The sequence below is a fragment of the Chlamydotis macqueenii genome, chromosome 1 (assembly GCF_036417535.1).
Source record: "Chlamydotis macqueenii isolate bChlMac1 chromosome 1, bChlMac1.mat, whole genome shotgun sequence".
Lineage (NCBI taxonomy): Eukaryota > Metazoa > Chordata > Aves > Otidiformes > Otididae > Chlamydotis > Chlamydotis macqueenii.
This window is the reverse complement of record NC_141556.1, coordinates 92843668-92866741: the sequence shown is the minus strand read 5'-3', so window position 1 is coordinate 92866741 and position 23074 is coordinate 92843668. Positions and strand designations below refer to the sequence as shown.

Sequence of the window (23074 nt, the reverse complement as noted above, 5' to 3'; positions counted from 1 at the left end):
CACTTCTGCCCTTTCCATTTCAGCTATCCACAGAGAAGTGATTAAAATGTTGCAGTGTGCTCTGCATCTTACTAAGAAAAATCTCAATGCTCTCACATAGCAATATTTATTCTGCACTCAAAAACACTGTTGCAGTGCCAGAGCCAAAACATTTTACTGCACTCACTGCTCCTACACATGGTGCTGTATCTAAGTACAGGACACAAAAGTGAGACTATTTTTGTATGGCAACAGTTGGGCACTAAACATTTCCAGTACTCATATGGTGAGCTCACAAGGCATTCTCCAGCACGGAAAGCATCATGGAGTCCAACAAACACTTTAGGTCTTTGGCTCACTTTCATAGAGTAAATAAGCCTTTTCTGCTTTCCATCCTGACTGCATTCAGCAGGGCAAGATTCCTATCGGCACAAATCTCCCTTTGTGAGTAGTTTTAACATCCTGTATTACTGCATGAGTGGAAGCCCCTGCAGTACGGGCAGTGTCCTGCTTTCACTCTGCCATGAGGATGCTAACCTCCAGCAGATGACTGTGGTGAGCACATAGAGGCAACGACATGGTAAGCTGTCACAGTAAGATTAACAAAATCTCATGTATATTTTTATCATTCTTTTTTTCACCTCTCACTTCTTATTCTGAAATCAACAAGTATCCACATGGAAAGCACATGCTCTGCTTTTCATGGAACTGGGCTGCAGAAATACTAAAGGTGTATGAAAGACAACATATTTGCATACTTTTGCATGTACCATGAAATATACCCCATGCTCTTGCAGTCTCATTCTCCCTAAAGAGGGCAGAGAAATTATCATGGATACAATGAAGCACACATTGCTTTCACCTCCAGTATCTGCATTGCTTACCTTCATTAACTGCGTGAGGCTTAATAACGCAACAAGTACAGTTAGTGAATTTTGCACTGTTGACTGGTCCATGACCTCCACTGGAGGGAAAGAACAACTCCAGCTCCTGAAAACAATTGTAGTTGAATACATTTTAGTTTGATCTAGCTGCATATATCAGCTTTTATCATACGTAACAACATCTGATGTATCCATGGTCACAGAAGATAAACCTTAATTACAGATTTTTGTGCTACAAATACTTTTTCCCTATAATATTCTCTCAAATATATCTTTCCCTCTCTGGCCCTATTGCTACAATCATAAAAGCATGATTTGAATATTTCTTGCAATGTCTTTCTTTTCACTTCTGCAATGCAATCCATTTCCATTCAGAGCATTCAAAATGCTGCTGCCACAATCACTTGGTAGAGGTGTTCCCAGCTTTCTGAATTCTCTCTCTCTTTCCTCAGTATCTTTCCCAAATCCACTCCCAGATACACATATTTTGTCTTCCTTCTTTTCACATAATCTTTTCCACTATATGAGCAAAAGTGCAACTACCATGGATCTGTCAGCATGTTTTCTTTCCATATACAAAACTGACCTCCATCTCATTTGTTTACAACTTTTTTCCTTTTTGTTTTAAACAACTAAACTTTGTCTAAAATTGTTGACTTACTCCTCATGCCTTATTTACCCTATTTTTTTTTTTCAATCTCATTGAAATGAACTCAATTGCTCTGATTTCTGCGATGAATCAAAATAACCTTTTTTGCCTTCAATCACTTCCTTTCTTCCCACCATCACTATTCAGGTATCACATAGCTTGGGTCTTAGACCATTCTGGGGTGAGCTTGACAGGCAGGCTTCTTTCCTCAGTGATATTTTTTCATTGTTGACTGCCAGCTTCACACTTTTTACATACCATTTATTCACATATGTTAAACAACCTCCCAATAAACATTAGTCAAATGCTTAAAACACAGATTCCATTTCAGACCTATTGGTCAAATATCAGTTAAGAGAATTGAGGAATTTCTATTTAAGGGAAATAATAATATCCTGGAGATACTACTAATGAATCCATCTGATTTTTTTCCTGTGTTAACAGTAGCAGTGCCATTTCCTGGAACTGTCTCATTTAATTTACTAGCTCAATTCAGCTGCAATAGACTTAGCTGCCTCCCAGTCTTTAGCTCATGGCACTCTGATGATTCCTGTAATCCTTATTTGAACAATTATATGCTCAAACTAATGGATCTTTCAATAGAAGGGAAAATGGTTTTTGTTTTTCTCCTAGCAAATGATTCATATTTTAATTGGACATATCTGAGACAACAGGGTTCGTTTCCTACATCCTTCTACTAATAAAATGCTGCATGCTTCTAAGACCTTGTCCCACTCTGTTAACTAGTGTTTACTCCAAAAGAAACAGCCGTGAAAAGGCAGCAAAATATTTACAATATTTAACACTTTGTTTTATCCACTAAAAATCAGAAAAGGACAATAACTAAATAATGCTGAAGGACTAGGATAATGAAATGCCAAACTAATACCATGTGAAGCCTTAAAAAGAAAATTATTTTCCTTTCCCTTAATTCCTGATCTAAAGACATTCCAAAATTTGGTCTGCCGAGAGATAACAGCTTAGAGTACACAAGAGGCATACTTTCACTTGTCATTTAACCTCCAAAAGAACAATTCAGTCTTCTACTCTAACTGTTCTGTTTACAATACATTCATTAGATGTGGCTGGGACTTTGGTTTTCCTTCAGAAGAGTTTGTTTAGGTCTCTTCATCTTTTATTTCCTTCTTTTCAGCAAAGCTTCTGCAAGGTGCAGCCAACTAGTTTCCATGGTAACTGCTATACAGCCCTATAATACTGGGCCTACTAAATTAAAATAGGCACAGGGGTATTAAATTCACAATTTTGGTTGATTTATTGAAGATTGGTATCAGTAACACCACAAAAGATGCACACACCTGCAGAAGTTCAGCAAAATAATCCCAGTCATAAAAATACTGCAGATGACTGGGGCCTTCAAACAGCATTTCAAAAATAATGAAATGTAAAAAGAACAACAAACTTAAGCCAAAGCACATAGTTATGCTTCTAATCAAAATTTTATGCTAATAGATACTCTTTCCTACACTCTTGCTTCAAAAGCTGGCACAGTTGTCATGACAGTACACAGGAACAAAGAGAAACTTTCACCCTTATATAGGAAGACATCTAGCTATTTAACCAGAAGTATAGACTTTTCTGACTAAAATTCTCCTTCATCAAAAAAGACTAATTTTATTCAAAGTCCTTCTGACTACGTACCATCTTCCTCAAGTTTGCCAGCAGAAAAAGTACTTCAGGTCCAGCGTATTTCTTGTCCAAACCAGAGACAAATAAGAGGATCGAGCAGCCCAGGCACGGTGCAGGTAAGTGAGATGAGTGCTTGACCAGCAGAAACGCACCCACGCTTTGCAGTTAGCTTGCTATGCCACGCGGCCTAACAGCCAGCCAGAAGGAGAGGCTGACTACCTCTGCCCTGATGACCGGGATATAATCTCTACACCTATTTTCTAGTATACAACACTTGGCAGCTTATTAGGTATTGTGGGGCAAGTCTCTCTCCAGTTGTGCTATTGCAGCTGTTCCAATTTAAATAGAGAAAATGCTAGGATCAAGGAAGCAACAACTGGTTTCTTTTCTGTGCTGGTGTAGAGCTAAGATACCACAGCGCAATATCAATCAATTATGAGGTGAATTTTATTCTTGCCATCATACCTCAGCATATCTACTCCACAACAACACACACAAATAGTCACCTCCATTCTGTAGAAATGCTGGTAATACCTGTCACCCAGTGCCAGGGATTTTTCTTAACACTAAGGAAAGACACACTGCAAACAAAGCAAAAGAGAACCGATGTCCTCAAAGCCAGGCCCACTGTATTACGTCTTAAAACACAAAGCAATATAAAGTGGCCTGTTTTCATAATTATTCATTCTGAATAATGGCTGCAGGTAGAGGACTAGCGAGGACTGTGGATGAGAACAGATAAGCAAAACACAGGAGGGCACAAAAGGATTTAATTGTTTAATCCCTTTCTTTTTTTGACCAACATTGGTAGCCTATAGGTAGATTACGCAGACTATGCAATTAACTCAATGTTTGTGATGTACAGAAGACATTAAAAATGACCAGGCATGCTCTCCTGATCAAAGTGCCCAAGGTTCCCCCTTGTGACAAAGATAAACATGATTTCTGTTTTCAGACAGTTTGTTTTTCCATGCTAAAAAAGATCCATGAAGAGTATCTAAACTAGTTTTGAACTGAAGTGGGGAAAAAAAATATCAGGAATTCCTGACCCAGTTGTTACTGGATAAAGTAAAAGTAAACCTCAATGAACAAACACAGTCAAAAACTTACTTGAGCAGCTGAAGCAACTGAATCTGGGCCATGAGCTGCATTTCTTAGGCCATCAAGTCCAAAATTTGCTCTAATGCTGTCTGGTGCATCAGTCTGAGCCACTGCAGAGTTTGCTGGCCCCAGTAATGTTTTCCATTTACAAACTGCATCGTCTCCTAAGATTTCCATAGCAACAATAGGACCACTTGTTATGAACTGGAGAAGGTCACTGCAAAATGGAAACAGCACATGGTGATCCACGTCACAAATTAAAACCAACAAAAATACATGATCTAGTGGAGATGTTCAGAACTCAACTCAGCAAGGCCTTGAGCAACCTGATCTAAATTTGAAGTTGGCTCCGCTTTGAGGAGGAGGCTGGACTAGGTCATGTGCGCACCTTCTCTTCTTATTATGGTTATAGAAAAAGAACCAGATAATACAAACTCACTCAAGATATTGTGTAGTATATCAGATTTCAAAAGAATTTTTAAAAGATCAGTACAGGCAACGGTGACAGAGACCCTGATAATCATTAGTGTGACAGAAACGATTCCTAAGCATGCCTCTTTTGCACAGCAGGATTTCAGGATCCTCATACATGCCCTGTGTGTGTTCCCCACTGACAGAACTTCAGCACTGCTGTGAGGATGGATTGCTCCACTGCCCCACGTATCTCTCCCATGGATTTTTCCCAGCCAAAATCCAAAGTGGGAAAGAAGGGAGAAATAAAATATGGAAAATTTGCAGGGGAGAGGAGACTTAACCAAAATGATTTATCACATCCTGGTATAAGCAGAAGTCAAGAGATTTTAATGGGATGAATCTGAGGAGGAGAGATTGTCAGAAGCAGCCTGCCTCCTGTCCTGACCACCTCATTTACACGAAAAACAACCACCTAAAATTGGAAACCCAAATGTTCTATTTAAAAACTTAGCAAAACACCGTAACTATAATTCCGTATCTTTACAAAACATGCATACCAACAAGCCTGCCTTTTCACTGTGTAGTCTGGACAGAATCAACAAAGGAGAAAGTTGACTCAATGCTTTTTGTACTACTTTCTTTAAAAAAAAAAAAGCTTTACACAATTATAACTGTGGATGTGTGTGCTTCTCCAACCACCTTCTTCCTAATGATAATTTATGCAATGATCAGTAGGCAAGAAGAGAAGAGAAATCTTAGTAGTTCTTTGCTATAGGAATGGTATTAAAACTACCAAAAGTTACATAAACATAAAGAAACTACATGGGGAAAAGCTACTGGAGCTCAGGTTCTGCTGGTCAGACACTGCTTGTTTAGGATATGGTTAAATGGCTTACACATACATACATTCAAGAAAAAAAAGCAATTTCTACAACATTGCTTACAGTACAGACTAATCTTGAATTTTAAATAAATTTTTAAAATTTAACTTTTTAACATGAAAAACATTATTTTCCAAACAAGTAGAATTGCTATTTTTCCATACTATTCACTAGACTTATATTGACTAGCAAACTTGCAAACCAAACCTGAATTTAAAGACCAGTAATATAATGCTTAATACAAATGAGTCAGAGATTTTACATTTCACTGCCTTGAAGATTCTTGTTCTATATGATTTGTAATGCTTTATAACTATTTGTTTCTAATTTAGATAAAAACCCTATATCGAAGATGTAGCCAGTAGTACTGCAGGATGGGAAACGAGCACTTCACAGTGGACAAAGGCTACAGTTCCTCACATAATTAGCATTAGTGCAGATAGACATCTGTGAAATAACACTACAGGCAAAATTCTTGCTTATTTATCAACATATTCAAGCAGGCTTACTCAGCAAAGAAAAGGCTATTCTAAATCTTCTGATCTCCAACATGACCAGACGTAGCTAGGGGCCACAGCTGTGTGAACAGCTTGATTTTGGACCCACAATAAACCAGGTGCTGTTGCAGGAGAGCAGCTAGCAGATCCTAATACTCAAGCACTTCATGTCAGTACTGACATCAGGTCTTTTGACTAAGTCAGTGCAAATCCAGGTTCCAACTTGGCTGAAAAACACAAGGCGGAGCTGCACCCTCTTCCTAAAAGAGGCAGACTGCCAAGACCAGAGGGAGGAGAAGTAAGTTGTTTGTTGGCACTTTCAGGCAAAGTAGAAATGACACAACCTCTGGGTCATAAGCATCAATTTGGTCAGTTATAGAAAGACTAAAGTTGTTCATGTTAGGTGGAGCAGTCTAGCACCATGGAAGTTTGACATTTTGTCCAAGGGTACAGTAAACAACTGCCCCATGCACTATCCTTCAGTTACTTATGATTTGGGGTACTTGCTACCAAATCAATTCTCACAGCTAAGTGTTCCCCCCTAATTCTCATTACCTGCAAGCTCCACCCTGATCCTGAAGATGCTCCTTCCCTTGGCTTTGAAGTTGTGCCTAGGAGCATTTTCACTTCTGAGACACCAAAGACATTCTTCTGATATCATCAGGCTGTAAAGAGTGTGAGTTAAAACCCTGGATAGCTGAAATAAGGATCTGTCCCTGGAGGAAGATGAACAAGGTGCATACTTTGCAAAAGGCTCCACTCAACTACGACAAGTTCTGATTTTCCTGTGGTCCTGCAGTACCAAGTATGGTAAACGAATCCTGTGCATTCAATAAATAAGATTAATACATGTCAAGCTGAAATTGATATACCTACTTATAAAAAGGTTTTGATTGATGGTCTACGTAGAAATCAGCTGCTTCTTTTCTGGAACAGTAAAAAGACATAGATATAGATATATATACACATACATACATATATATATATATATATGTATAAAAAACTTCCCCCCAAAACCACAAACTATCATTCATCGACATGTTTCTAAAGGCATATGTCTTCCCAAGCTGGACAGCTTGTGGGGTGTTCATGCCCAATAACAGAAACTATATTTAACTTTCTTTCATATTTTGTGTGGCTACAGGTGTAGCTTGTAGCTGTCTCCTCCTTATGCTCCTGCTCTGCGAAGGAAGTAATTAGTGAAGCCCACAGCATGGACTTTCAGGGTCACTCATGGTCCCCACATTCTCAGGTTGAGAAATAAATGCAGCAGAGTCACTTTCTTGCCAAGCCATTTGCTGTTATGCTGTTTTCATCTTACATCTCAGTTTGAGTGTGTATGCTGGTTAAAGAAGTTTGGTTTTAAAGCATAAATAAACAATTCATCTGCTTCACTGGAACTTATTTCCTTATCAAGGCTAGTGTTTGATTGCACTGGTGCACAACAGAATTCAGTATCCTCAAATGTTACAAGTCACATAGGCAGCACAATGCTCTTCAGATTAAAACTTGCTTTCTCCCACACTTTCCCACTTGAAAACTCAATTTGGTCTTGTACTTCCCCCCAGGGAACACAGCAGTTACTACACACTGCTTTCTCCCAAAGCAATGGGGTTTCTGTAACAAGGAGGGCTCCTTATATTGCTGGGCAAATAAAGGCCATAGCTGTTACTTAGCCTTTACTCAGGTACTGGAAGCAAAAAGATATTCTTTTCAGACAGGGTCGCACCCCTCTCCAAGCTCTACATCACCACAGCCACACTGCTAGCAGCACTGGGCTCAGCTACCCAACTACACAAATTTCAGAGACCATGGTAAAGACGCACCATCCATCCACCAGTGGGAATACCATTCTATGGCTTTTCACCCCACTACCCTCTGCAGCTAGTCAACCTACTCTCTTCCCTGCTTTTTTCTCCAGCTGCTTCTCATGTTTAACTCTTGCTTACTGCACTACTTTTTATCGCATGACAACAGCAAGAAAAATCCATGCGGGTTTTCAAGTCTAGTACTGTTAATATGCAGCTTCAAAATTCCAGTTCAGAAATGCAGGCTTGGTCTTGGCTTACTCCAAATCCAAACGTTCTGAAGTTTGAATTTGTGGAGAAGGACAAGCTCTTCAGGAGCACTGACAGGTGAAAGTAAGCAATATTGCTCACCCCTAGTCTGGGTACAAAGTTCATAATCAAAGCATAGCTGCAAGGAGACTAAAAGAACCCAGTTGTAGAATTGTTTTTACATGCAGAAATAGTCTTCCGGTTTCTTCTGGTCCCCATGATTTTGCATGATTTCACTTTGAGCAGCTCTCTTTACCAAAAGAAATTATCTGCATGTTTTTCCAATAACAGATTCAAAGTCTGAACAAAGGCATGGTTCTGTCACCTGCAATGCAACTTTTCACACCTCTCTCCCATTTCCAGTCCAGACTTAAGCCAAATATTGCCAGAGGAAAGCAATTACCTCAAGAACCTAAGAAGAATTTAATTTTCCTAACCGTGACAAATATTTGAGCAGTCACAGCTTTCTCTAGCCTTTTTATCAAAATGACCACCTGCTCATTGTAACTGAATAATTCCTGGTTTGTTGCTTTCAGTTCAGTCTAAGCATAAGCCATGCAAAATTCAAAATATTTTCATTGACCATATAGCTAATATGCTTTCCTTGCATTTCATAACTAAGGCAGAAATATGATTTAGAAACTATGCTAGTCACAGGAACTCTTGCAATCTCGAGTTTCAAACCTACACTCTGCAAATAGCCTGAAGTTTTTGCTTACTATTCACTACTTCACCAGAAAATCATCTTCTGAAACTAATTCACCAAGTAATTTCAGAAAGCAAATATGAAAAAAGGTATGCAAACAGATTAAGTTTTATCATTTCTGAATGTGAATAAATATTTGAGGGATATATTTCTGAAACAAATTGAGCTCTACTACTGAGTTAAGAATTCCTGTTGCAATAAATATAACACTGCAGTTGTGCTGTTTAACTTAGCTCCTTTTTCACTTAATCTCGCTCATTAGTTCTCTGCTTTTAGAGAATACAGAAAACAGTGTTCATCTGGAAATAACAGGCTGAACTTACATACGATTAGATGAAGAGACTAGAGAGCTGACCTATCAAAGCAGGTGCCTGCCCTCACTTTCATATCTTGGCTACAGCTTTTACAGAAGGCATGAATCTACTCAACAGTGATTGCCAGACAAATGTCAGTAATAATCCCTTTAAAGAAAGAGCAGTTGATGATGATGCTGGTTTGAACAAGTATGCCTGCAGAGATCCAAGGGTAGATGATGTTGGCAAAGCCATGGATCCGTCATTTTAAAATGGCATAATCCCAAGAAACAGAGTATATAGTTTGCGGAGAAACCACAAATACTCAAGACATTATTTTAAATATATCCAATATCACAGCTAAATCTAGTGCTTATTAATAATTATTTTCAATTTTACAAGACAAGCAGAAATTTTTATATAGCAATAGGCAATACAAGTTTAAGTCTCAGAGTTTCTTCCCTTCAGCATGAGTCAACTCTAAAGCACGTGATTTGGCTCAACAGTTCTTCAAGTTCTCAGATAGAAACTGAAATAAAGAATCACCCAGCACAACACTTCAGGATCAAATCTCTCAGACTGCAGTAGAGCAAGCTAAAAAAAGCTGGCTTGAAAGACATTGTGAATTGTAAATCAGTATTAGAAACCTGATTGAACTCATGACCTGGAGTTGTTTGAGGGAGGATCTGGGACCAGTATCATCAAACATTGCAGCAGGTGAATACAGAGGCAAGAGGGGGAAGTCACATAGGTTTTTGAGCAGTACTTCAGAAAGCCAAAAAAATTTTGAGGTAGGGGAAAATTGTTCCTGACCTCACACAGAAGCCATAAGAACTTTGAGGAAGTATTCTAGGGTAAAATAATTATGTTTCCTTTCCTCTGCAGCGTGCCTTTTTTAAAAATCTTGTGGCTGAATGAGATAAGTGGAGCAAAGGTTGGGGGGATCAGGAAGATGCGTGAATAAATCTGTCCAACTCTGCAACAACATGAGAAGATCATTTGCTTTGCATGGGAATTCCAGTCTTTAAAAAGCAAACAAGTTTGCGTTCTGAGAGCACAAATTAAGACAATGGATTTACTGAGAGAGAACAAACCAACTACTTTAAAGACAATGCCGTTATAATTAGCAATATGGTTTCTATCAGGAAGCCACGAGGTGAGGACATACAGACGTGTCAGTAGCAAACACTGCTGAATTGCTAAAGCTACGGCAGTCACCTTGGACTCATGCAGAGACGTGACATATTCAATCATCCATACTCAGTTGCACAGAACTTTTTACTACTTAGCTTAATTCTCTACATGCTTTCAGAAACTTAGATGATTATGAAACAGATGAGTCTTCCCTCTATTACTCACTGGGATGGATTTAACGTGTGGAACAACACAGCATAGCTCCAGAGAATGTTCTTAACTCCAAAAAGAATATTTAGACAAAATAGAGCTAACCTTAAAATTCCTTACCTTGAAAGCATCATCATTTTGGCCTTAGTTATTGTAAATCCTGCATTAATAATGATATCAATTAATTCTCCAATCTTGGGCATTGCATCAGGTTTAATCAAAGCCAGTGTTCTGAGGGAAAAAAAAAATAAAAATTGAGAGATACAGTCAACAGTACTTTCCTTAGAGCATTTGGTGTGTATGTTGAGTTTATATGCAGACAAAAAACCATCACATCAAAGGGAGAATTTCTGCCACAGTCAAACATCCTACTCCCAGTGTCTCATCAATTTCCACGCTGTTCTTGAATGTCTGCACAAGACATTATTCTGATAACAACAAGCCTTGTACATTACAATTTCCTCAGCTTTCTAACTCAAGTCAGTCCACAGTGTTCCACCAGCAGTCATTATTTACTGTCTTCTCCCTGCACTCTCAGAGCAAACAATTTAACCAATTCTTCCCTAGCTAGTGTATATCTCTATAGCTCTGGGTTAGAAGACAACTCTTTTGTTAGTGTCTCCCTATGCTTGCTCAGGTCCCTTTTTCCCTAATGTTAATCATTATATACCTAAAAATGAATCTGTTAAAATTCCCTATTTAAAAATACTACTTAAAACATGCACATCTTCCATAAAACTCAACGTGAAATGATTGTTTTATTATTACTTTTAAAATATTTGAAGGCCTCAGTGAGAAGAAGGTCCTATTGTGCTTGGTACAGTACAAACACTTAATGGTATACAATTTGCATGCCAAATAGCTGACACTGTTAATAGACACAATAAAGGGTTGGCAGAGGAGGTATTACATCTCTTATACTGACTGACAGCTATATTCTAGGGCAGACCAACCCAAAAATCTCTACACTCTCCCCCACATCTTTGTTTCTAAGTACATCCTGTCTTCTTGACAATTATCTTTTTATACTGTACATCCCCAAGGCCAGGACTGTTTTATTAGTGTGCTTTGCATAGCACCAAGTACACCATCAGGACTAAACATATTATTAATCAAGAATAACAAGCACAAAAAGAAGGTCTGTAAAATGGCATTTTCTATTTGCATTCATCTTGCAGTGAGTCAGCTTCAAATGTGTTCAGCTTACAAATCAACAGATTTATTCAACCCTGTATCTCATCTCAGAAATTCCATATCCTCGACAATCCTAAAGAGCTCTTTCCATCTTTTACGCTGTTTCCAATAACGAAGGCTACCCAAGATAGATTTTTTTTTTTATTGCAGTACTTCCCTAAATGAAAGGCAAATAGTTGCAAAATTCTCATTTTATATACCAGCATAGCATGGAAAGCAGCCTTTAGGTTAGCAGCAATATATTCTAGTCAGGCCAAATACGCTGAGGTTACAGGAGATGGATGAACTTCCATGAACTTTGAACCTTAATTGACCCCAGATTGACAAATACTTTGGGAACAGACAGACTGTTTCACAGTAAATCTAAAGGAAGGGAGGTGATAGGACCAGGAAATGTAAAGGGGAAGATTTGAACATACGTGACATTTCATCTGAAACTAAGAGAGAGATATAGATGACCTTCAGAGCTCAGAAACAGAGATTTCCTCAAGCATGAGGAAGCTCCTGTACACAGACCAGCTTAGGCTCAGATCCCTTGGGAAACACGACACAGACAGACTGATGGACTAAGGGTGTAGCCAGAAACTGCACGAGAGTAGCCAACCAAGCCCATGCGTCAGTCCATTGCAGTGCAAACTAAAGTTCGTTAGCCCTGTCTTCAGACCAGGAAAGGCTGACCTGTGGCCAACATTCAGCACAGCACTTCAGCCTACGGCCTGTAGCCAGTTCCCCACTTCCCCGAGGATTTCACCGCTCCACTCCTTTTTGTGATATTATTTATCATATGACAGGGTGTGCCACGTGCATCGAGGCATGTGAGGGGGAGTAGCTGCGTGCTGGACCGATGACACATATCCACCCATTCACACAACGTATGACTTGCGTCTTGGCATAAGAGGTTCTCTACCCTGTCGTCTACCATGAACAGTTAAGGATCAAACCACTGGAACGAGATCTCCAGTGCCGTTTGCATTTCCTTGAGGAATACTTTTCTGAATCTATGTTATTACTCAGGCTATTTATGACAGAGTGCTAATGCTAGAAATAAACTGTCTCTTACTTTTCTAACTTCAAGCTTTCTAGTAGGACCATAACTCCTACCAATATGTAATGAAATATTGCATTATGAAGAACTTTACCTAGAATACATTAATGCAAACTGCAATGATTAACTCTTCTCTTTCCTCTAACACTGATATATAAACTTTAACATTTCCGTGTGAGCTTCTCAAAGGTATGCAGGATAAGAGAAGTATAATTCAGGATGCTGGAAACTGTTTCTGAGATTGGATTTTAATTCATGTGCTCTATTTTTAGTTTTAATTAGGAATATGTTTCTTGTGGTTTGACATGATGCAGTCTGCAAGGTAGATTTTGAAACAGTTTTATGTCTAGGAACAAAGGAGAAAGAATTAAAATTAAGCTCATTTGCTTACATTTTCAGAGGGGCTGCAAGACACTACTCCAATTAGTACTGAAACAACAGAAGATGGGAGTTAATCAAAGGAATGGTGCACAATGCAAACATGCTGTGGCTATGCTTGTGAGATCTATTATTTCTAATAATAGGACTGTTGCATGTACAGTAGCTTATGGACAGTTAATATCACTGGTTCTGAAAATGGTGTTGGAAAGCTGTGTCTCAACCAGAAAGATTTTTGTTCTTTTTTGACTGGATATGTTACTCTTATTAATTAACTGACCCTAAGTATAGTCTACTTAGACAGGGCACACTAGTCAGACAAATGTTTACCTCAGATTACAACCACCCAGGATCACAAGTGAAATACCACAGAAACAGAAACCTCTGTCCCATGCCAGTGATTCCTTAAGCGGTACACTGTAAGTAAGCACATGCTTACTTAGCCATTTCAGTCGCTGTTTGTGAGGATTTCCTTATGATGCACCGGGAGGGAAGCAGGGAAGAACACCACTCAGATATGGCTATATTTAAAAATAGACCCGAGACAGAGGAAAAGTAGGTGTAAAAATTGAAACTCCATAGAAATGTCTTAATAATTTTAGCCTAATTCTAGAAAAGGCCTGTGCAAATCTAGCTTCTTTTTAGACATCTGTTTTGTACCTCATGTACCTACAGTCACATTCACTTGCTTTACTGACAAAAATAACGGTCTCTAATTCAAAATTTTCAAGATTTTTGACATACATTCCTCAGTCACCCTCAAAGGCCTTTGCTGAGCCTGTCTGCATACATACTCAGTGACCAAAGAACCTATTTCCAAAGTCAAACTAAACTACTGAGTCCTGTACAGCATAAAGGCAAGAAAAAGACGGTGAACCATTCTGCCTCAAACAACATCCTTAAAATTATTAATAGAACGCCAATTATAGATTATTTTAGGAATTATAATGTATTGCAGAACTCTTACTATATCTATTTAACTAATAAATGCTGTAAAACCTGCTGGGACCAGGCCAGAAAGACAAATACCTCACATGCAACTGTTTTGCCCAAGGACTCTCTTAATATGACCCTATTTACCCAGTGAAAGCTTCTGTGAAGAAACTGGATTTTGAGGATCTCTTGCCTGTTTAAAACACCTTTCACTGTGTTCCTTTGGGCTATTCTGAATATGTAACACCACTTGCATATCTATGTTATCTTTCAGCCAACATTCCTAAAATGTTTTCCAAACAGCTGAGATGTCATAAATTCCCTTCCTTCCTTTTGTAGAGCAGTATAAAGACTCAGCCCCTCCCAGGGCCACTTCGCTGACACAACTGTAGTGTTGCTGTATAGATGGCAACTTCCCTTACACAAAGAAAATGTCACTTTATCACAAGATGCCTTTGCTTGGTATAGCACCAGGGCTTATGTTAGTTTAGGCAGAGCAGGAAATACACAACTACAAAAAGTTACACTGATATAAAAACCGTAAACAAGACAGATGCAATCTACCCAAGGCTCCACTGAGGAACAGAGACAAGCACCCACGTGTAGAGAAGCTGTCCTCTGGTGTTCTCCACCTCCTTTGCTACTCTTCTACCATTCCCAACCCCCAGCTTGGAGAAGAAGTACCAGGAGAACTCCTTCTGGGAAGGTATTATAGCAGTCATTTCCAAGGCAGTGTTTTTGTGAGTTTAAGACAAAGATATGTGTTAAAACTTGCAACTCTTCCTGTCTGTATGGTTATGTACAACTCTCCAAAAACGGTTGAAAATAAGCCCAGTTAGTGGCAGGGAGCAAGAAAGTAGGTGAATAGGGCTAGAACATCATATCTAAGAAAATATTCTGTGCCCTTTTCAAAAAAAGCTGGAGCAAATTATCAAAATTTATTAATTTGCAAATTCAGAGATTACCTGCACTGCAGCCAAACTAGATATAAATTCCTTGTAAATTCATCTTATTGTTGTCTTATTAAGTCTCTCCTGATATTTTTGTTCTTGGATGGGCTCTTAGTCTTTTTCAAAGCAAGTCTTTCATCCATTATAAATGAAATTTGTCTAATAAACAAGCCTATAGGTTTAATTGACATTCTAACTTTACACTTTCCATCCTCATGCACACAGAGGTTAGGAGATGCTGAAAAAAATCTCATTGAAAATCCTCAGTAGTGGGAAAAACAATGGAGAATGGGAATGGGCCTCTCTCACTCCTGCTTCTACTGTTTTCTGTTGCTACTACTAACACAGAGTACATCTGATCAGTAAGGCACTAGGCTTCTGCACAGACCCCAGGGAGACAGGTGCTTGTTTCGAAAGATTCAGGTCTTTCAAGTCCAGCACTTATCAGGGTTACCATAACAATCCTGCCCCAAGAGAATCCACAAACCACAAGAATCCTACTGCTGCCTGCCCTGGGGGAGTAACAAAGCTGAACAGGACCCTCTGTTTTTCTCCTCCCCCTCTTCTCTCCCAAGAGACCTAGAGGAGGCAGCAGTTGACACCATGGAGAGGCTGGCCCTGAAGATTTATCAGGTAACAGTGGCAATCATTGGTTTGCCCACAAGCAGGGGCCACTTTGCTTCTCTCCAGCTATCAGTATGCCAGATCACCTCAAACTGCAAGCAAATTTGTAGCCATCTCCTCCTCTCCCCAGAGTACAGAAAACTTATCTAATTTCCAGCAAAGAACAACTAATTTGAAATCCCAATCAGAAAGGAAGATTTTTAAAAATGTGCTTTCTTACCTCTCTTTGCGGCTCCCCAGCTTACGGGCTGTATATTGATCCCCATAGTCCACTAAGGATAGATGACGGGAAAACACATTAATTTTGTTGCCCACAAATAAGTCATCAAGGTGCAAGTTCTCATACTTGGTGCGCTTCAGAAAGGTGCGACGGTTCTTCACATCATACTGCAGAGAAAAGAAGATTAAAACCTACCACTGCAAGAGATTTAAGCTGCGGGCAAACTCAACGTAATTTTTACTCTACCTTCAGAAATTTCCATAGTATTGTGGGATTGAATCTAATCACTAAATTGATTTAATTCCTAAACCTTTGAACTTGCAGGTGTACCAAGAAAGCTCAGAAGACTAAACCACAATTACAGATTTATTCCATTTAAATAATCTCAGGCTGACAGCTCTCTTTGCATTTTTAATTTTATCATTTGCTTGCGCTAATTCAAGCTGTGATAAATGGTTCAGGTGCCCAGTGGATACCTCTGCCCAGTCTCACTGAGAGTTCCTCCTAGCAGACCTATGCTGTTTCACACACCAATGGCTCGCACCAGGAACGATCAAGATACACACTGTGGCAGGTCTTCTCTTCAGGGCATTGTTCCAGTGATACTATGCTCTATTTGACTGCATAAGACTCGGAATTAGAGACGGATGGATGATTACAACACTAGGTTGAGATGTTCTCACTGCCTAGAGCTGCAAGCTCAAAAGCCTGTCAAGACAATTCAGCTATATGTCATCATTCCAAGCAAGAAGCAAGATGTTAATGTGCAGTTTTCTGGGTGGGCTGGCAAAGCACAAAAGGCAACCTGCTGAACAGTTTCCTCACTACATTTAGATATTACAGATGCCTTCAGTTTCCTGGGGAAGTGGAATCCTGTGAAAGGAAGAGTTTTGTTCTCCTCAGCCAAACTTCCACTTCTCTGTCTTGAATTACACATACTGTCCTCCATTACAATGCTATATAGACTAGAATAGCATTAAAAGAAAGAAGATAATTCCCACAGATTTTGTAGGAAAAAAATTAAGAGCAAAATTACATACTCGTCCATGTTCTGAAATGTATGAATAAATTTCTCTCCTGTTAGAAGGCTAGAAGAATTGTAAGTTTTTCCAGAATACTCAAAACTTTGCAGATCAGAGAACATAAATTATTTTGATACTTCCTTCTGCTGAGGCAGGATTGTAAGTGTCGTATCCTTCCCCACTGAAATGTAGTTAGCCCCTCATACATGCTCCTACTAAGCGTCCTCTATTCAAGTGCAGCAGGGAACAAAATGACAACACACTGAAAAAAAAAGAAATCACTTGAATTCAGCTACTTGTTTTTTTTTCTGGACTTTGCCAGGACTTGACGATATTCAAACTCTTCAGTATCTCAACTAAAAATCTTAACATTTCCTTGGTTATTTCACTAACGGTTGCTAGAAAGGCACCCTGAGCTGTTTCTCTCTTATCAAGCAGAAGATAAGGGTGGGGGGCAGGCATCTACCTGTACTAAAGAATTATTCTTTAGAGTGGAATTTTGGATCTGTTTAAACAACCCTTTTATAAAGTGAATGATAAACCACAGCAGAAGAAATATAAGATTGTTCAGACTGTTCCCCTCCTGCCTATGTACATGTAGAAGTAAATCATCTAAAACAAAATAGTTCTCTGCTAAGAATTTGTGCTTTCTAAAGATTTCTTCTCTCTTTTTAGAAAATCTCCTGTAGAAAATAAAAAAGTTGTTCAGGCTTTAAGAATTTCCCATGAGAGTTATTAACTATGGAGAATTCAGAGAAAGGGGCATCTCTTTGCCAAGAGATCCAGTTCGATCATAAGAGCTGCTTGCTGTCCTTGGACAAAAACCTGTGCTGTTTTCTTCCAGCTGCAAATCAAGCTGGAAATGTGTCTCCTTATTCCCCCTGTCATGTTTCTTCACGGGAACCAAGACATGAAGGACTGAGAAAGAAAAGGAAAGATGAAGATTTCACATAACACAAGTCTTCAACAGGTCTACTCCACCCTCAGCTGAGGTGTGTGATAAAGGAGAGCTATTGTCAGGGAGGTGGGAAAAGGGATGAAACATCTTTCTCATAAGCAGGCAGAAGCAGGCTCATATCAATTACCTCCCTTCTCAGATATGTTAGAGGTAAGAGAGGGCTGTCTTCTTCTCAAGAAGATACTGAAAGATGCAGAAGAATTAGGCAGTAATTAGGCACAACATTCTGCAGAAATTGAAAAAAAAATCCAGAAGAGAACTCTAGATTTCTAAATGTCTGTCCACAAACTCACCTCCAAAATGATTTTGAGAGATTCTTTCTATAGAGGTGTTATATGCATTTTTGCTTTTTAAACACCTGTCCTGGTCACACATAGTCCATATACACTGCTGACTGTGTACACACAATACTATTTTAACCTAAGAGCACCCTAGCAAAATGCAAAAGTCTACCAAGCCATAGGTATTTGATGCTGAATGCATTACGAAGCTCAAGAACATATTGAAAGCTCTTGGTTTTGAGACGTCTAGGTGAAATGAACAACAATTTTGCCAGCCTACACATGGCTGTGTAGGAAGGTTATTACGGCTCCTGACTGATTAGCTAAACTGTCTCTGGGAAACAAAAAATAAAAATGTTCACATTTTGACAGCTGCACGCACACAGACATCATACAAAGAAGTAACTTAAAAGGGACAACATCATGAGTTTGTTTAAAGCAAGTATCAGTAAAAAGTGCAGAGTGCATCTCCTCACACAGGTGAATACTATAGTTCTAGTAAGTAGTACTCTGGGTAGGAAAAGGCAGATTCCACTAGCTTTCTTATTTCTGCATTTGATATTTATAGCAGGAAACCTAAAATTTGATAACGAAATTACTAAGTGTGAATATCCAAATCTAGGCTATTCTCAGACCCTTAGGTCTTCATTAAAAATCAGACCACACTAGCCCAAACCATTCATTCATTCCTAAAAGTGAGCATAAAGCATCAGTTGGTTTATTAGGATTATCTTTACAATAGATATTATATTTTTATATATATGCCTGCTTCTGCAAAGTGCTTGTTTTAACCTGCTGTCAATAAACAATGGGGATTAGTTGTATGAATCACAATTCGGAAAGGTCTGTGCAAGCACCGCTGATGGAAAAATTTAGATCCCACTCTGAAACATCCATCCTTTTATTAAAACTAAATTAAGAGCAATTTGCTATTTTCTCTACTTTGATAAGACTTTTTTATATTTTCCTTTTCAGAGACTTTTGCAACTCCAGCTTAAGCTTATCCCCATGTTTGCAATCAGCTTCAATTTATGTTTCTCAAGCAGTAGGACAGAGCTGCTGAGTTTCAATACTGAAACCCAAGTAGAGATTGAATGAAGACAGATTTGTGGAAATGAATCTCTCCATGCCAAAGCAAGCTTTAAGAAAAAAGAAAAATCATAAATGTGGAAGCTCTTCCACTTCCTTCACTGTGAACTTGTATATTTGCTTTTCTTTTTGTTTTAGAAACAGAGCAAGATATGTCTTAAATTACATTTTCCTTACCTAGAAAATCAATAGACATAGGCAGTGGCTTGCCATTTTACTAACTGTTTAATTGGATATTACACTTAAGATAATAGGACTTTTTCTTTTATTCTTACCATTTCAACTGATCTATCTTTTGGATAATATAGAAGCTCATAACGGCGGAAGAGTGAAGCATTTGGGTCATACCACTCAGCAGTGAAAGCAAATCTGTCATCTTGACTCTGGAAAAAGAAAACAGGGAGAAGGGCTATCACAGTAATCATACATGGTTTACATGTGAAAACACACAGTGGTAAATGCACTGGCACACTCTGCATATCATCTGCCTACCACAGCTGGTGACATCTTTTCAGTTGCTAGCTAACATCTTCTAAGTATGATGGAAATAGCATGGCAGTTTTCCAAGCAATCTCAAAACTTACTCTGATTTCCTCAGTCATGAAACATGGACTGTTCTAGCAGTTGTTGTTAGACTTCTTAATTTTGTGAAATTGAGCCAAGTATTTGATTTACTCTTTGTTAAAAGAACGTGTTCGCTCACAACTAACTTACAGATTTTCTAGAGGGCCTACAAGAAAATTCTTTCCCTTCCTGAGCAGTGATATCTGAACCCCTGTTAGTGCTGAGATGAACATATTCAAGTTAAGGACCACATTAGTTTCATTCACTACTTAACTTTCTGTAATTTACACAAAGCACAAATAGCCTTATCTCATTTACAACTCTTTTTCTGCCCCTAAGGAGTGCAATGAGAAAGACAGACTGCAGTAATTCTAAAACTGTAGCTAGATGCGTAGCTTCTCTCCACTCCTCATCCTTCAGAGGACAACACCCTGCAGGAAAGTAAGCACAAAGGCGATGTAAAGCATCTGGACGTGCAGTTCCAGCACCTCTTAATGGTGTATGTTTGTTAGCTATTGATACTGCAACATCAGTTATTTGATAGCTGTTAGATGGAACTCTACATTTTTATTTTCCGCACCTTCATTAAATCTGATTGCTACTGTTGAGGGAAAGGACGGTCTTGTCATAAACTTCCAGTCTTTAGAGGTATCTGTACTCTTCCCTTATACATCTTAAACATTAAGGGACAACTGCGATTTCAATTTGTAGCCACGTAGGCCTTTTTAGTACTTCCGATTTTAGAAAAGAGAAGCATTTCAGTTGTTTCAAAGACCACTCAAAAAGCAACAGGATAGACAGAGTTCCCATAGGCTCCATGACTGTTCTGGAACATCAGCAGAAGAACCATTATATTTTTCCCGGTGAGTGCAAGCCTGTAGACATCCAGACATTAAAAACAAACGAACAAAACAAACAAATAAATAAAAATCCACAACCCCCCCCCAAAAAAAACCAAAACAAAACAGAAAACCAACAGTGATCTTGCTTTTATTGTCAGTGCATTTTTTCTTCTAGCATGTCCAGCTTAAAAATGACTTAGGAGTAAGTGTTTTTGCAGGTTGAAGTCCTAACACAAGCAGCAGGGGGAAGAAAGAGACAATGAAGAACAATTTCAGGATTTTACAGTGAGATGAATACTTGTACCTGTTCAGTTAAAAGCATCATGGCAAGTGCCCCACCCTCCTGTCAGCCCTTATGGTACCCCTGCACTGCAAAACAAAGACATGATTCTGTCACAGAAAGACTAAAGCTTTATTTGCATAAGCTACATTGATTTCCGTGTTATCTCTACACTACAAACTGCAGCCTTTGACAATACTTTGTTTGTGTGTGTGATCACACATCAACAAAGACAAAACTCATGTTTTAGGTGCAGCATCCAGCACAAAAACTCCCTGGGGACTTATTCTGGTTCCTGGCCATTCCTTAAGCTAGTCATGCTTGTGTCTTTATTGCTATTGCCATCATTCTAGAGATATGTAAGCTAGAACAAACTCTTTCTTATGTCAGAACTCACACCTTAATTCTTCTATATAGGCATGTCATTGGCAATAAGCAAAAATAAGGGTGGGCAAATAATAATAAATGACAAATTTTAACCTTGAACTTAAATATACTCATACTGCTGGAAGACAAAACAAAACATTTGATCCATAAATTTGACCATCATCTTGTCAATGATGGATGTTATAGAGAAACAGTTCTTTACCGAAGAGGTTGTCTGAAAACAAAACCAGTCCTTGTTTCTAGAGCATTACCTGCAGAAGTTGATTAGTGGTTAATCAATGCCTCCTCATAACATGAAGACACATATAATTGCATTACTTCGTGGTATTTATTTTATACTATAGCATTGTTTTCAAATATATTTTCTAGGTAGCAGTTGTCAGAGAAGTTACTAATTTTAATTTAAGCAAAGCTTCCAAAATTACTTGTCTGAGGGAAGTTATGTATTTATGTGAACAAGCAAAGAAAACACCCTTAGTTTTTTCATTTAGTCACCAGTATCAGTCATCGGCCCTTCATCTTTACAGTGAGAAACTGTATTGTGTGTCTTGTCTGATGAGGAATTGGTCTGATTTTTTCCTTTTAATACAACCTTTATTTTAAGATGCGTTTAACATTCCTCTCGTAATATCAGTGCTTGAGCTATGCATACTTGTTATTCAGCAAACTCTGCTGGCCACTGCTTCTTATTCAGCTGAAAGGCAGAAACTACTACTCTGTATTATCTCCTTTTAGCACTGTAAGCAAAGGCAAGGTAGTAAAAGCTACTTAGACTTGAAAAACACTGCAAACCTGACCCTCAAATGCCCAGTAATGAAATCAGCAAGCAGGAAAATGTGAATTGATTATTATTTTATATCTGGAAGACATGGAGAGCTAACAGTTTTCTAAAACGATCAAAACAAAGTCTGTAAAGCTTCTCCTGGGCCATAACTAGAATTTCCTTTGCTTTATGGATATAAAATTAACACAATAAATATTTTTAAATGCAGAGAACAATATTAGAATAAACTTAAGAGCTTATGGGAAACACTGTTAAAATAACTGGAAACAGATTATGTTTGTGAACAGGTAGATTATTTCAGAGGAGCACGCTGCAAAGTGAAGAAATAATTCAGTATTAAAAGCAAACTAAAGACCCTGCCAAATAAGTATAACCTAAAACATAGTAAGACTGCCATTTTATTATTGCAGATTCATGCAAATAGTCTTAAAATAGAGAGAAGACAATCCTGAATATGATTTTGACATGGAGAAATGTGAACATATTCTGATGAGCCCTTGCCAGACATCACAGTAAAACTGCCACTCCATGTCATCAAAAACATCAAGTTTTAAAAAATAAGTACACATTAAGCTCATAATCATCTTTTAAAATGAGAACTGAGACTTTTATTTACTTATTTAATGCAGGAGTAGGACTTTGAAAGCAAAAATCAAACACAAGATCTTGTCCAGTTCCTATGACATATTGTAAGGATTGCAACTAAATTTTAAGTCTTCACAACCTTGAAATTATCTTTCCTGAACATTTACTTTCATCTGCCATTAAAGCGTTCAATCAACAGAACCGGTAGAGCAAACAACTTGCATACCCTTTCACTAGTGTGCCCTAGACTGCAATGGGGAAAGGAGTCTCAAAGATGAGAGAGTTCTATGGGGACATGCTAAGTTTCATCTTTGGCTTCTAGTCTTCCTCCTAACACAGGCAATATGCAGAGAAAATAATTGTCCAGAGCGGAGTGATTAGAGATCAGCAATGACCTGTCAGGCGGTATCATGTTCAATCCACCACACCACTCTGGACCAACACTGAGTCCTGAAAGTGGAAGATTTCGCAGCCCTTGACCAGAGA

At 38.5% G+C, this 23074-nt stretch overlaps 1 protein-coding gene across 2 annotated transcripts in view; it reads right to left on the bottom strand.

Annotated features, from left to right (window-relative positions):
* NME7 (NME/NM23 family member 7) overlaps positions 1-23074 on the bottom strand; it is a 96855-nt gene that overhangs the window by 57096 nt on the left and 16685 nt on the right. The window contains exons 2-8 of one of the 2 annotated variants that reach the window (XM_086761570.1): positions 20857-20921; positions 19422-19529; positions 15797-15963; positions 10573-10683; positions 6929-6979; positions 4270-4477; positions 864-969 (exon numbers count right to left, since the gene is read on the bottom strand). In XM_086761570.1, the coding sequence (XP_086617696.1) occupies positions 864-969; positions 4270-4477; positions 6929-6979; positions 10573-10683; positions 15797-15963; positions 19422-19529; positions 20857-20877 (772 nt within the window). In that variant the 5' untranslated portion in view covers positions 20878-20921. The remainder of the gene's footprint in view (positions 1-863; positions 970-4269; positions 4478-6928; positions 6980-10572; positions 10684-15796; positions 15964-19421; positions 19530-20856; positions 20922-23074) is intronic. The other variant, XM_086761581.1, reaches the window with a different exon arrangement.